The sequence below is a fragment of the Mastacembelus armatus genome, chromosome 9 (genome assembly GCF_900324485.2).
Source record: "Mastacembelus armatus chromosome 9, fMasArm1.2, whole genome shotgun sequence".
NCBI lineage: Eukaryota > Metazoa > Chordata > Actinopteri > Synbranchiformes > Mastacembelidae > Mastacembelus > Mastacembelus armatus.
The window spans coordinates 2,461,572-2,476,230 of NC_046641.1; the positions used below are offsets into that span (position 1 = coordinate 2,461,572).

General features: G+C 38.2%; 1 protein-coding gene across 4 annotated transcripts; it reads left to right on the top strand.

Annotated features, from left to right (window-relative positions):
- The first annotated feature begins 9,219 nt into the window (after positions 1 to 9,219).
- On the top strand, positions 9,220 to 14,386 carry tbx3b (T-box transcription factor 3b). Of its 4 annotated transcripts, none has more exons than XM_026322110.1 (8): positions 9,220 to 9,343; positions 10,006 to 10,228; positions 10,320 to 10,587; positions 10,718 to 10,864; positions 11,094 to 11,170; positions 12,548 to 12,657; positions 12,750 to 13,201; positions 13,667 to 14,386. In XM_026322110.1, exons 2-8 carry the CDS (start codon positions 10,206 to 10,208, stop codon positions 13,970 to 13,972), a joined length of 1,383 nt encoding a protein of 460 aa, XP_026177895.1. In that variant the 5' UTR covers positions 9,220 to 9,343; positions 10,006 to 10,205; the 3' UTR covers positions 13,973 to 14,386. The 4 variants fall into 4 exon arrangements, with proteins under 4 accessions (XP_026177895.1, XP_026177894.1, XP_026177892.1 ...); XM_026322109.1 differs by lacking the exon at positions 9,220 to 9,343 and having other exon boundaries at positions 9,546 to 10,228; positions 12,750 to 12,980; positions 13,073 to 13,201; positions 13,667 to 13,921; XM_026322107.1 differs by lacking the exon at positions 9,220 to 9,343 and having other exon boundaries at positions 9,546 to 10,228.
- Positions 14,387 to 14,659: the final 273 nt, after the last annotated feature.

A 14,659-nucleotide genomic window follows, 5' to 3' on the forward strand; every position in this document is an offset into this window, starting at 1 on the left:
AGTAGGTGACTGATCCAAGATCCTCATTTATTACCTGGTTTTTATTGAATACAGTTCCTGCGTGAAAATCTCTGAACCCCTAAAAAGGTCACAGTGCTTTCACAGTGAGATGTCTGAGATGTAGTAATACTTATTTGTGATGGCTGCAGGAGGGTGGGTAGTAGCCTACCTCACTTGCTAACACTAGCCACTGATAAGGCTACATTCAGGGGGAATTCATCTATCCATTGATTATCTACACTGCTTAGCCTCTTGAGAGTTGTGAGGAGCAGGAGTCGTTCCCAGCTGTACACCCTAGACAGATTGCCAGTCCATCACAAAGCTGACAAATAGAGACAAGCATTCATACCTACAAGACAATTTAAAGTCTGGATCAGAAGAAATAGAAAGAATATTTCAAGGTAAAGAAAAGGTTACTGCGAGCTAACACATGGAGTTTAAAACAAAACAAAACAAAAATCCCACTGTGACTCTCTGAGGATTCTTTAAAACTCTAGTTGTAAGAGCTTTGAGGTTTGTACTTCTGTGTTGCATGCCAGGTAGTACTTCAGCATAGAAAAACTATACATATTGCATCAGGACATGAGCAACTGGAGCAACCTTTAATAAGGGCCCATCATTAGGAGCTATTGGTAGGTTAATCTGGTCATGCATAAAAATCACGATGAGCCCAGACTGTATGACAAAGGCTGACTGTTAGAATGAAGGAACCAGTGGAAGTTTCAGGTCATGTTTACACTTAATCTATTATGAGTACTTATGTCCTGAGTCATATGCATCATTCCAGCTTTATTTTTTGATGAAAGGAAGAAAGCATTATTATTTGCTTGTGACCATATAAAAATATACACACACTTGTGACATAAATTATAGATTATAGTCGTGATTAGTTACACATAATACGGTGAGGGCAGTCAGGCTGTGAGATGTTTTTGAAAGAGTAAAAAGCTAGTAAGCAAAGCTATAAGCATAAGCATAAGCTATTACGATAGAGGTGTGGATGCACTGGATGGTAAACACGAAGCATCAGATCTTTATGGCCATTTTTTGCTATAGTGGCACACAGTAACTTTCAAATTGATTTCTCTTTCAAAAGCAAGAAAGCCTGTTGACATTGATTGTGATCAGTGTTTCTTACCATGACATCACCTGGCTGTGATGTGTTTGCTTTAAATCTTTGATAAATGGACACTGTGTGTGTACTGAACTTACATGACACATGCAGTTTACCACCAACCCAGTGTAGTCCAGCCTCCTGCAACAAGCCCACAGTGTGAAACAGTGCATGATTAAATAATGAGGAGCCCTTAATGCTTCCTCTAGCAGAACATGCCCTGTTAATATATGGTCACTTAGAGCAGACAGTAACTGTCCGCTTTGTCTACTTGAAAAGTGCAGACGTTAGAACAGGCAAACACCTCTGGACATAAATATTCACACAATTCAAATCAACAGGCTGAGAGAATATTGTCAGCATGTCGGTGGGGTGAAATATAGTGGCTGCTCAATTTCAGGCGCACTTTAATGGGCTTTTCATCCCCCCAGCTCTTCGTGCTGACAAAAAGGAAAACACATCTTCTTAATTGAAACTCTCATTTCCTAACTACAGTATTTCAAGTACAGTATGTGTTATCTGGGCCCATTCGCCTTGATGATCACATGCAGGTTGCTTTATATTTGACACTTTGATTTATCATACATACACATTTATTTTTAAATAATGTAGGTCTGTTTTAAAAAACTTCTAGTCATTCTATACTGTTTGTTTGAAAGGCTAATGGTACACCATTATCAAGATTCGGACCCAGCTGCGTGTTTGAGATGATGACCAGGAAGTTATCTAGGTTTTGAGCAAATTAGTAAAATCAACATTTCCTAAAACTATTGACTTCTTCACACAGTGAATGGCTACTCCAGAAAATTAGCAACAGCCTGCCAGCTTCTGTAAATAATCCTGAAAAGTGCACTGGTGTTTGGTTTAGAGCAGTGACATAGGAGGTGAACTGCAGAGAGCTGTCCATTACTTAAAGACTTTCCCCCTGTTTTCTGTTATTTTTCTCCGGTATTAAAAAAAAGGCAAAAGGAGAATACTCAGCTCAATTGTTGATTCAGCTGTATGATTATTCTGTAAACTGTAGTTTATGTTGCCATTGAACTATACAGCATTATACAGAGATGATTCTGTTATTTAGCCTTGCCTGTCTGATATAAATAGGGTGGACAAAATAATATTAGTCTCCTCAAACAGAGGAGTCTGTTCAAAGGCTGATTGTTTAAACGTTTGGGTGTAAAATTGCTGTTTTATATTAAAACTTAAAATTGAGTATTGATAATATATGGAGCACTGAGATTTAAGAATGTGCTGTCTGTGTAATATAATATAATATAATATAATATAATATAATATAATATAATATAATATAATATAATATAATATAATATAATATAATATAATATAATATAATATAATATAATATAATATAATATAATATAATAATATATGCATTAAATAAATAGTGGACCACTGTTATAATTGTGCTGTCAACCTGGTTTCAGGGTAGTTTGGCTGATGTCACAAGACATGAAGAGTCTGACCATTTGTTGAATTTTATCCTCAGCTCATTCTCTTTACTTATTTTATCAAATAAAAGTAAAATGCTGTGATTACAAGTACTTAACCATCCATCCATCCATCCATCCATCCATTCATCCATCCATCCATCCATCCATCCATCCATCCATCCATCCATCCATCCATCCATCCATCCATCCATCATCTATACCCACTTTTCCTTAACCAGGGTCCCAGGGATCTGCTGGAGCCTATCCCAGCTCTCTTTGGGTGAAAGGCAGGGGTACACCCTGGACAGGTCACCAGTCCATCACAGGGATTAACCAAGAATTCAAACAATTTTTTGTAGTAAATGTGGTCACTAATCAGGTAGTAAATTCTGTTGTTTACAAAAAATATAAATCAGTTTTGTGGATGGCAACATGACATCTTGAAATTATATAACAACACAATGATATTACAATCTGTGCATAGAGCTTGACATGGCCATTTAACATGTATTACTAATAAGTAGAGCTGAATTGTTTTTGTATTGAAAAATAATTGGTATAAAACTGTACAGATTGCCAAAATGTTCATATTTTTTGATAAATATATTTCTATAGGATAAGATAAGAAGAGATAAGGGACTTTATTGTCATTTCAGTTTTACAATACAGTTTGGCATTATACATTGCTTACTTATGTAATGCAAATACAACATTAGGGAATGTTATTCATTTGAAGACTTCTTTATGCTCACAGTCAAGTATAATGATGGAGACATTCAGTGTAAATCTTTAAAGATCATCACTTCACAGGGCGCTCATCAGTGGAGAAGCTATTTTACTGTTACATCTCTCTTCGCCATCTAGGATTCAGTCCATCTTTCACCTCTCAATAAACTAATACTTGTAATGTGTGAAAATTGATTTCTATGAGTCTTCTACCTCCTCCTCCCCACATTGCTCCTTCTCATCCCCTTTATTCACTCACCTTCCTGTACAGCTGATTTATGGTCTTGTTGGTGCTGGAAAACTACATCGATTTTTTTCTTTGCATAAACATTTATTCTCTTCAGTCCATGCAGAACATAGTTGAAAATTAAAACTCATGAGCATTGGATGCCATGCGATGTCAGGATGATGTGAATTTAGTGTTTTGTAACTACAAATGACTTTTTCTAGACCTTTAAAGAAAGCACTATAGCACAAGCTTGGTTGCTTGGTTGATGTGGCTCAAGGACCAACATAACGAAAGTGCCTAAACCACAGGCCGGACTCTGGATGCCAACCCCATATTCGTGCAGTTGTTGTACGCCCACCATCCACCCCTGTCACTACTGGATAGCCAAAAATGTAGTCCTCAAGCATTGTTTTAAACATACTCCATCCAGCAATTATGTTTCCTACAAAGCCTTCTGTTATGGTTTTAGTTGTCTATTAACTTAATTTCTAGGAGACAAGGTTGCATCTCATGTCCTGTTTAGACAGTTTTGTCGGTTAAATGATATACTATAAAATGTCATGTCTCATGTTTTAAGCCACTGTACATGTTTTCCACAATTTGTTCCTAACAATAACATGCGCTGTGAGTGTCAGAAGGCATAACTATTCAAATTGTCATGTTGCCTTGATTTGGATGAATGAGGAATTTTATTTTTATTTTTCTAAAAAAGCATGTTAATAAAATGAACTGCAATTACTGAACACATATGGGTTCTTGTTTCAACACTGTCATCTTTAATGGTTTACAAGCACATTTTGTTACCTCAGGCTTGTCACTAACAGGGAGAGTGCTATGGTGCTGATGGGTAATGTTGTTGATATTCCAGCCTACTGAGCAAATACATCTTAACTGTGCCTTCCTGAGGGGATCTGAGGAATTGGGAAATGTGAGGAATGCTTTGCATCACCTTGCGAATCCGCTCCTTCCGACCCCCTCCTCATCCCTCACATGCTTATTTGGGGTGCAGGGATGAGTGGGGCTCCACTCATCTACCTACACTGATGAATTCTGAAATAGCCTTTTAACTGAATCATGTCCTACAGACAAATGTCTAATGACTTATAGGTTGGTATAGGTTGCAACTCTGTTCTCTTCTGGCAATGATGGAATATATTTTATTCTGGTGAAAAATATTTATTGAAAAGCATTTATTGTACTGAAAGTGTATCAGTTCAATAAGTATATAAACACATTTAATCAGAAAACATACAAATGCTGTACGTAGTATTTAAATATGAATCAAACTATTACCAGAGGCAGTTCAAAATATCTGGAAATAATATAATGATAATAATATTAACGCAAGGCCAAACATGCTGCTTCTTTTAGGTGCTTTCAACCACATTTCATGTCTCTGAGCAGACATTCCTATGCCTTGAAATATGAACTTAAAAAACATTTTTTACACTCATGTGTCCTATGTCAAAAATAAATGTACCTCAATAAGAAAGATGCCAAACAGCAAGATAAATCAACATGATTTGACATGAAAGTCAAGCAACTACATTTTGTTCAAGCTAAAGGTGTAGAATAGTCTTTTTTCACTCAGTCCTGAATAAAATGAATTGCAATAATTTAAATGTGATGATGACTGTCTAAAAGCATGAACGATTTTCAGAATATCACTGTAAGAAAGTTGCCCAAAGATGGACCCATGTTCTTTCCAATGAAGGGAGTGCTATACTGCTGTAAATTATGTAACAGGCAGGGAAAAGATCTGGTTGGATGGACTTAAATTTAAGCAGGTTTCTGAAACAAAAATATGCTTGTTTGTTAAGGCTAGGGACAGATAATGGTTAAATGTGTTGTGCCTTGTTCTGCGAGCAGTTACTGTTGATTTTTTACATATTAACCTAGAAACTTGTACATCAAGGATGTACTATGGGACAAAACTTAGGTGGATTGAACATGGCATGAATGGAGCAATGATATAGCACATTTACTTCACTTGACTTTCTTATGCCTTCTCCTCCAGTCTGTCCGACCTTGAGACATGTGGTTACTGTGTAAATGTGTTAGATATCAATTGGGCCCCATCTCTTTTAGAACCTCGCTTTGGCGTTAAACTACATTCCTCCCACCTTTGGTGCCCAAATATGTTCACTCACACTAACCTGTAACCATCTGGCCATTCATCAACGTGCCACTGTCCAAACACAAGCGATGTCAGGGAGACTGCGTGGCCAGAGAGCTTTGGAAGCTTTCCACTGACCCTGGCTGAGGATGCAGTTTCTAGTCAGAAGACAGTGAGTCTGCAGGAATGACAAGGAGACCTAATCAGAGATGTTTTGAGTTACAGTACAATTACCTTCGACACTGTCAATAAAAAATTCTGATGATTTAGCTGATTAAAGCTTACTCTGGCTGCACTAAGTGAAAAAGCAGAAAATAGAACAGTGACAGGGACATGCATCCCTGAAATAACAAAAATGTTTTTCTTTTTTTCAAATTAAGTAGTTTTGGAATTGAGCCTGCTTATGATCCATGTGACAGAAAGTATTAAAACACATGTTCGTTCATAAGCTGGAACACAAACATGCACGTTTGCTTTAGTCCTAAACAAATGCACAATTTTCTCCTTTTACTGCAACATTTGCAGTAAAAGAAAAATAAGGAGAAAAATAAGGAGAAAAATAAGGCCTACAGCACCCAGCAGTATTAGGACATTACTAAATCCTGAAATGTAAAGATTTGTATGTTCAGTAACAATAAATGGACTCTATGAACTATGAACACTATGGCGCTCATGTGTCCTTAACATCACCTTGTGAACTGGATGTCCAATCTAAAAGCCCTAGGAAAATTATTTTTCAACCAGACTGGTTGAAAACATATATATTTTATTTAACTTTAGACAGTGGTGGCAAATGTGCTCACCTGTCAGCTGCAGTGATTGAAGTCAAAATGGTGTCTGGGTTTACGGATGATTGGTCTTTGTCACTTGTGTGTGTGTAAGGATGGGTGTGCCTGGTATTACTCACATTGTATGGACCAAAACCTGCTTACAAACTCACATTATGAACACTTGGAATTCATTATGAGGACAAGATCCTGGTCTCACTTCATGTAAATCACAGAAGTTTAGAGAGATGAATTGATTTAAAGTTAGGGTAAGTCTCCAAATCAATGGAAGTAAAGTCCCCACAACAAATAAAATAATTATGCATGAGTCCATGATGAGTCTGTGTGTGTGTGTGTGTGTGTGTGTGTGTGTGTACAGCCAGGTCTACTAATGTTTAGTGAAACCCACTAAATCTTGTCTCTTTTTTTCCATTTTACATGTTTTCTTTGGTATTGATTTGACTCAGTTGGTGGTAGTCTGGTAACCTGTTAAACTTAGCTGATTCATATATCTCCAGGAACCCCCAGTAATAAAAATCATTTGGCACCTATGCTTGATACAGTATGTGCCCTTTCACATGCCTGTTAGGGGAAAATTTTCCTAAGCATCCACATATTTCTCAACTTGTACTTTTTTGAAAGAATACAGTGAAGCAAAATGCACATCCTGTATGCAGTAAATCCCTGAGTTACAATGATCAGCTATTGTGATCCTTATAATAATCCTTCTTACTTCTTGCTTTTCTGTTCTATTATAATAGAAATATATGTCTAAAAGTTTTATTTTTCATTAATTTAACCTGTGTAATTCATTGTATCAGTTGTGCTGGTGGGTATTCACTTCTACTAGTTCACCATGCATGTTTATGATGAGATCCAAATAAACTGGAAATGCAAAACACATCACTTCCTGTTTCCCAGTACATAGCTACCAGTCACCAGGCTCATAAAATTAAACTGATTTTGGTGTAAGCTTAAAAAAGATAAAGATTCCTGCCACAGCTTTCTAAGGACTCTTGCTTTATGGGCCATATCCACACACCCAAGGTTTTACTAGGTAGAGTGTGTTACTGGGCAGTAACTCAGTGCAGATCTGTGGGTTTATCCTCAGTGACAGGTTTCACATGCAGCTTGTGAGCCAAACCCACAAATAACAACCAGGCGTGTTGTTTGCCATCATTCTGGGACCTGTTTCAGATTACTGACTGGGTCTTTGAAGTTGGCTGATGGGCAGTCAGGGTTTTCCGCTGCTTCTATGCCAAAAAAAAGGGTCATCAACAGCCTTGCCACCCACCGAACATCTTAAATGACCTCTGAATAAGACATGTGCTTACTTAGGCATCTGATCAGAGAGGCATCAGGAGGCTGTCGTGAGAGGTATTTCCTGATTTCACAGCAAAGATCTCATTGAAACACAAGCCCATATAAGTGTTGTTTTTAAGGAAATTGCATTTACTCTGTACTATTGTTAAATCAAAGACCAGGGCTTAAAGGTTGTAACGGATGTACGTGGTTGCAACTCTCATAATTCATTAGTGCATGTTATTAATAATACTGTTTAATATGTCTTTGATATGATAGATTTTCTGTTGTGAAAAGACAGAAGGTTTAGTTGTTGCAACCTGTGAACCATAAACAGGTTTCTAATGTCTCCATGTCAAAATGGCCTATTGAAATAATGCCAATTTATTGATTATAATTATTAATTTGTGTTATAATTATTTAATAATCATTATTAATGTTTTTCAGTTAGGTACAATCAGGTGAACATACAGTATGAGTGAAAAAAGGCAGTTTACAGATACTGGCTGCATTATGAGTTGTATTAGAGGACCATCAGCATAATTTTTAAGCATTTGTTCTGTAGGTACTGGTTTCCCTGCTAACATGTTGATGCCATTTGTGACTTTTACACAGAATGAACTGAGATTATATGCTGTGCTGAGCCTGGACCCGTAACATGCTTTTTAAACATACTCATGAATATACTGTAATTTTGCAGGAATTTGCAACATTTTGTTCTAAAGCTTCATTGATTCACTCACCGTTCCTCTGTCTTGTTTTCCCTTCACCTATGCTGTCCATTTTTTATCCAACCTGATCCTCCACTAATCAAAGGTGTAATGTATAAAATCAAAGTAATATAATGTGATGGAATATTTTTTACTGTCAGATCTTTTGATCTTTTTTTCAGTTGCATCTGATCAACAGAGGCAGATGGGTGAAACTAACAGAGGCTGTTATGGATGGCTGAAAGCTCCAGAAGAAACCTAGAAAGCAGAATTTAAGTAAGAATTTTGAGATAAGATGATATGAGATGAGACTAGATGAGATGAGGTGATATGACTTTACCACAGAAAGGAAATTCAGGATTTTGTTGTCAGCTTTATACTTCTAAGGTCAACAATGAACCTTCTAGATCACAGTTATATACAGGACAGTAAGGGCTTTATATATAAATACAACCATGGCACACTAATGATGTGAAACTGTGACAGTTTCTGTGGTTATATATGCGAATGTATGTTTATATTTTACAGATTTTATAGGAACTTTAATTTTAGTAACAATTTTCTATTAAAACAGCCTCCTTAATGGTTTTATTTGACTACATGTGGACAGCCCGGTCCTTATGTTGACATACTGGAGCGCCCCTGGAGTGTTGCACATCACTGTTGACGCACATGTATCCTGAACCTGCCGCCCTCACTCACAGAAAGATTTCCCTGGGACGTTCCTGCGCTGTCAAAGACCACTGAGCCAGAAAAAGCCTGTAACCAAACCCAAAGCCTAATCCAGCCGGGACTATCTCTGGCAGCGGCGGCACTTCACCAGGGCTGAATCCCTCCAGACTGTCCCCATGCACTGCTTCAAGGCAGGGGAGACCACATCAGCGGAGCTAATTAAACCACAGGGCACTGGAATGATGTGGGAAGACAGAAGGTCAGTATGAGAAATGGGATTTTGTGTTGTCAGATTTCATTTACGGTGTTCATTACAATGGGCTCGAGTGGGGCAACACACATAAGAGTCTAATATATCTTGATATAAAGCTGGTGGGGGGGGGCTCATTTTTGTGTCTAATAAAATGTGTGGGGCTGGTTCAGGGTTGGTGTGTTGCTTTGTGATTAACAAAGTCAATAAATTAAATTACCAGCTTGATCAGGTTTTGAAGAAACTTGAGACAGCATTTTCCTGCACATAAAGTTCATTAGAGAGAAACTCCACCCACTGCTGTCATAGAGTCCAAACGTGTCAACGAGCAAATCATCTTGGACACAGGATAAGAGGCAGCAGAGCCATTGGGCCGTGAACAGCACTTTCCTAAAACTAAACAGAAATATCGCAAAACAAAGATCCCCCCCAGAAATTATATTAACGCTTTTACATTTAGGGCGTTTTTTTAAATGCGCAAATCAACGCGGCGTGAAAGTATAACCCGACCAGCGTCGTGCGTAAAAGTTTATTTTTCAAATTGGCGGCCATGCGAAGTTTCTCGGAGCCGTGCGTCCCAGGAGAGGTACCACAAAGCTTTCCAACATCAGTTGGAGATGCGGCCCTTCGCGGGACTATACTGACCGGACCCCCGTTGTTCCCTGCTATAGCTTTGTCTTCCCGGGGGTCAGCAGAACCCACTTTGGATGTCAGCGCGGATCCGATCATTCACACGTCAACACCGGAGCAGTCTGCGACTTTCGGTCGGCCTCCCGAAATTCTGGAGGGAGGGGAAGTGACAGAAGATGAGCCGAAGGTCTATTTGGAATCCAGGGACCTTTGGAGACAGTTCCACAAATGCGGCACAGAAATGGTCATTACAAAATCTGGGAGGTAGGCGCCAGTAAATGTTTAACAGTCACGCATGGACGGACAGTGTTACCGTGTTTTAATGAACGAATGCTTCTTCACCTTCTCCCTGCAGGCGCATGTTTCCACCGCTCAAGGCCCGGTGCACCGGGATGGACAGAAAAGCCAAATATATTCTTCTGATGGACATCGTGTCAGCTGATGACTGCAGATATAAGTTTCATAACTCGCGCTGGATGGTGGCGGGGAAGGCAGACCCGGAGATGCCCAAACGCATGTACATCCACCCTGACAGTCCGGCCACGGGAGACCAGTGGATGTCCAAAGTGGTCAGTTTTCACAAACTGAAACTGACCAACAACATATCAGACAAACACGGATTTGTAAGTTTGGATAAAAATGTCCATATTAACCAAGATGCTGCCAGAGAATCTGATCTATAAAATGCAAAGTTATTAAACTATTTTCTACATCCTCACCATGACAGTGTGACTTTTATGTTTTTATTTGCAGACAATTCTCAACTCCATGCACAAATACCAACCGAGATTTCATGTAGTTAAGGCAAATGACATCCTCAGACTGCCTTACAGCACCTTTAGGACATACATCTTCTTTGAGACTGAATTCATTGCAGTCACAGCTTATCAAAATGATAAGGTAAGAACTTTACTTCTCCCTAAAACACTTTCAGAAAGATGTAGACTGTAGTATTTCTTGATTCTGTTAATGCAAAAAGGCCTCAGGGTTTATTGTTGTAATAACAGCTTTGTTGCTTTACTGTAACAAGAGGCTTCTATAAACCACTGTATGGTTTAGGTTTAGATAAGTAATCAACATGTGACAAACAATTCAACTTAACCTCGCTCCCCTCTATCCTAACTTTCAGATCACACAGCTGAAAATAGACAACAATCCTTTTGCGAAAGGATTCCGAGACACGGGAAATGGAAGAAGAGAAAAGAGGTAAGTTCACTGTTCGACTCATTCATGCAATTACAAAATAAGCTATAAAAAAAACAGATTTGCTTTAGTTGTGGTGGTGCCCATGTGCAAAGTATTTAGAAAACATTGTCCAGTTCCACATGCAGTATTGTGATGCATATTTGTATCATTATTAATTGTGTAATTATTATAATCAACCTATGCAGTAATGGAAACGACAATGTTTGCAGTGGACATTGTTTTAATACTGTTTATAGTTTCATCTAAAAAAGTGTAAGAACCTTCCTGTGTAAAGCTTTAGGCATCAGATAAAACATATGTTGTATCTGCGACATGCAGTAAAGTAAATTAATGAGAGATTAATGAGCCAAGTAAAGTACAAGTGCCTCAAATTATATTTCACTAGAGCCCAAAAACACCTAGATAAACTATGTATTTTACTTTTTATATTGGATTTGACGTGCTGATGCTATAGGTACGGCTGTGACTGTGACATACTGTGTCTTGCAGGGCCATAGCAATGATCTTCAAAATACTGGGTCTTTCCTAGCTTATTAATTATTGGACTAAAAATAGTCACGTGGATGTGCTGCATGTACTGAAATGAGCCTATAAAATAACATCTGATAATAATCACCTGTAGTATACCCGCCTACCAGGTTGGTAAAATATCCAGAAGACACAGAGAGATAGTGGTGACCATACTGGCAGTTTGTTTATTTTACTAGGGTGAAGATTTTGTCATTCCTTAAGCAGAAAGTGGAATTTCAATGACTATCTTCATAAGCAATGATAACTAATTAAACATTGAATTATGTAGTCTATAATATAGAAAGAAAAGTGTCAAAATCAAAGCCTAAGGTGAAGATGTCTTTAAATGCCTGAGAGCTATCCAAAGAACAATCAGTTTAAAACACATAAAGCTCTACTTAGCTCTTCTTATGCCTTTATTTTGATTAATCCACTCAATGATGCTAAATTACTGAACAATTCACTATTCTCTCTGACCGTTACACTGACACAGTTTGCAATAAAAGGAATTATATTTTTCATCGCTTTACAGATCTTCCTGCAGTAACCTATTTTTGCCTCATTATCCACTTTTTATATTTCCCTCTTGTTTATCCTGTATTTATTATTGTTCTTTGTTTTAACTGATTGTGTGGCAAGCTTGAGTGCTGAGAAAGGCGCCTACAAATAAAGTCTATTGTTATTATTAACATATAATTGCAGTCAGGTAAAACTGGTACCGGAGTCTGGACCCTGAGTTGATAGAAGGCCCTAAGCAAAAAATAAACAATATAAAAAGACTGCTGTTTCCAGTATGATAAGGCAGGTTGTTTTATCTTCTAAGAAAATGTTACCAGTCAGTGCTCTTGCTTTATGTTGCAATACAAGGAAACTACAACTTTCATCACAAAAGTCAAAAGAGATGCGGTTGACTGACATGAAATCTGAAGGTGTAAAAGATTCTTCCCCACAATATTCAGACAACTCAAAGTCTTCAGGTACAGAAACTTTGTTTTTCACAGACTTTGATACTCATTTTATCAATATGTAACACTGTGTGAGACTATTTCCATTACTCATTTTTTTCAAGATGGCCATGAAGGTGACAGTGACACTGTTGAGGATAATGCTGGAGAAAAGGAGTGTAAAATCCAAAATGAAACTAAGGCTGACCTGAGAGTTGTCAGTACAGAAAGGACAGTACGGTCTCCAGTTGAGACTCTGACAGAAGTGGACCCCAGGCAATGCCATGTCATCAGCATAAGAGCTGAAGGAGTGGGTTGCTGTCAACCACAACAGCAACGATCGTGTGATATACGAAGTGATTTTGCTTACAATTGTGTTTATCCACCGGAATCAAACAGAAATCGCTGGGATCCGAGTATCCCCAACAGTCTTTTCCACTCTTCTCAGGTGAACGCCTGGTACAGCTGCGCTACCATGGACAGAACAGTGCTGTGTGGGCCAAGTCTGGCAGCACCTGTCAGGACTGCAGGAGTGCCAGGGTTTCCTATCCGCCTTCAACACCACACGCTGGTACAGGTACATAGGAGAAAAACAAACTTATGTATTATTACAAAAAAATCAATATTAGTACTGAAATTCTTGTAGATCAGGGGTCTCCAACCCTGGTTCTCAAGTAGTACTGTCCTGCAGGTTTTCCAACTATCCCTGCCCTTCCAGATTCTGACTGGGTGAACACACCTGATCCAGCTATTCAGCAGTGGGCATGACAGGGATATCTGGAAAACAAGCAGGACAGTAGCGCTCAAGGACCAGGGTTGGAGACCCCTGCTGTACAGTATGCCCCATCAGTGTTTCATTGTTATACATGAAAGATTACAGTATCACATTATCAACATGACCTAAGCACTAATGTATGTGTGAGCAGCATTTTAATATTACAGTATTATAAGCTATTTCAGCCCGGCAGGACTTAAGTCTGAACCTGAACATTTTTTATGTATTTGTCATTTTTCCATATTTTGTCTTCTTGTCCTTAAACAGGACCTTGGGAACCTCTCACATTTTGGAGGCGTTCTATTTTATCCCCACTCCGGTCTCTCTGCAGCATCAGCTCAGCGCCTCAATGCACAAACACCATCCAGAGTGGATTTCGGTGGCTATTCAAACATCCACACCTTGAATAGCCACAGCTACTACACTTCTCCAATAATACCCTCATCTGTTCTTCCTGTGGGTAGGGGTGTACTGAAATATGTCACATCTGATTTGCTACCCAAAACAGAGCAGAAGAACTCAGTCAACAAAGCTGAAAGTGATTCCAGTCAAGACAAGTCACAACCAGGGTGAAAATCCTGACTTGAGAGGAGTTATGGCTGCATGTGGTCCTCTCACTCCCATGTACACACTGGAAAGGTTGTGGCAATGCCTCTGAAGTCATTTCTGAATAGTCATCAGGTTGATCCCTTTGTAAAGTCACATAATTCTGCATCTAAATGGCTACATAAGGCTGAATCTCTGCAAAGCAATCAACATTTTATTTCATTACAAATATAACTTAATTTACAAATCACATGAAGTTAATGGAATTAAGGTGCTGTTGAGTGCTAAATGGATTTCTCCTTGGATTCATAAAATGTCTTACCTTTGAAACCAGAAACATTACCCAGGCAGATTTATAAGTTTGGTATATTAAATATGAACTGGCTTGATTGAAATAAACAAAAAGTCCAGCACTTAAAACAAAAAACAAAGAAAAAAAAACATGAAGATCTTTTGGCACTTTTCTCCACACAAATTTATAAGGACCTACCCAAAACATGAATGGATTACTTTTAATGTAATTCATGCATTTATGAATGAATGTATAGTCTGTGCTTGCCCATAAGATTGTGCAGTTTTTTTCCCTCAAAGACTGAAAGGTTAATCTAATAAATGATGATTTTTATCCTATAAGAGTCCCATTGTTTAACTGGTTTTAAAATCCTATCAAATATTCGTCACTAAATCTGCAAAGAAGAAAAAGGTATATTTAAA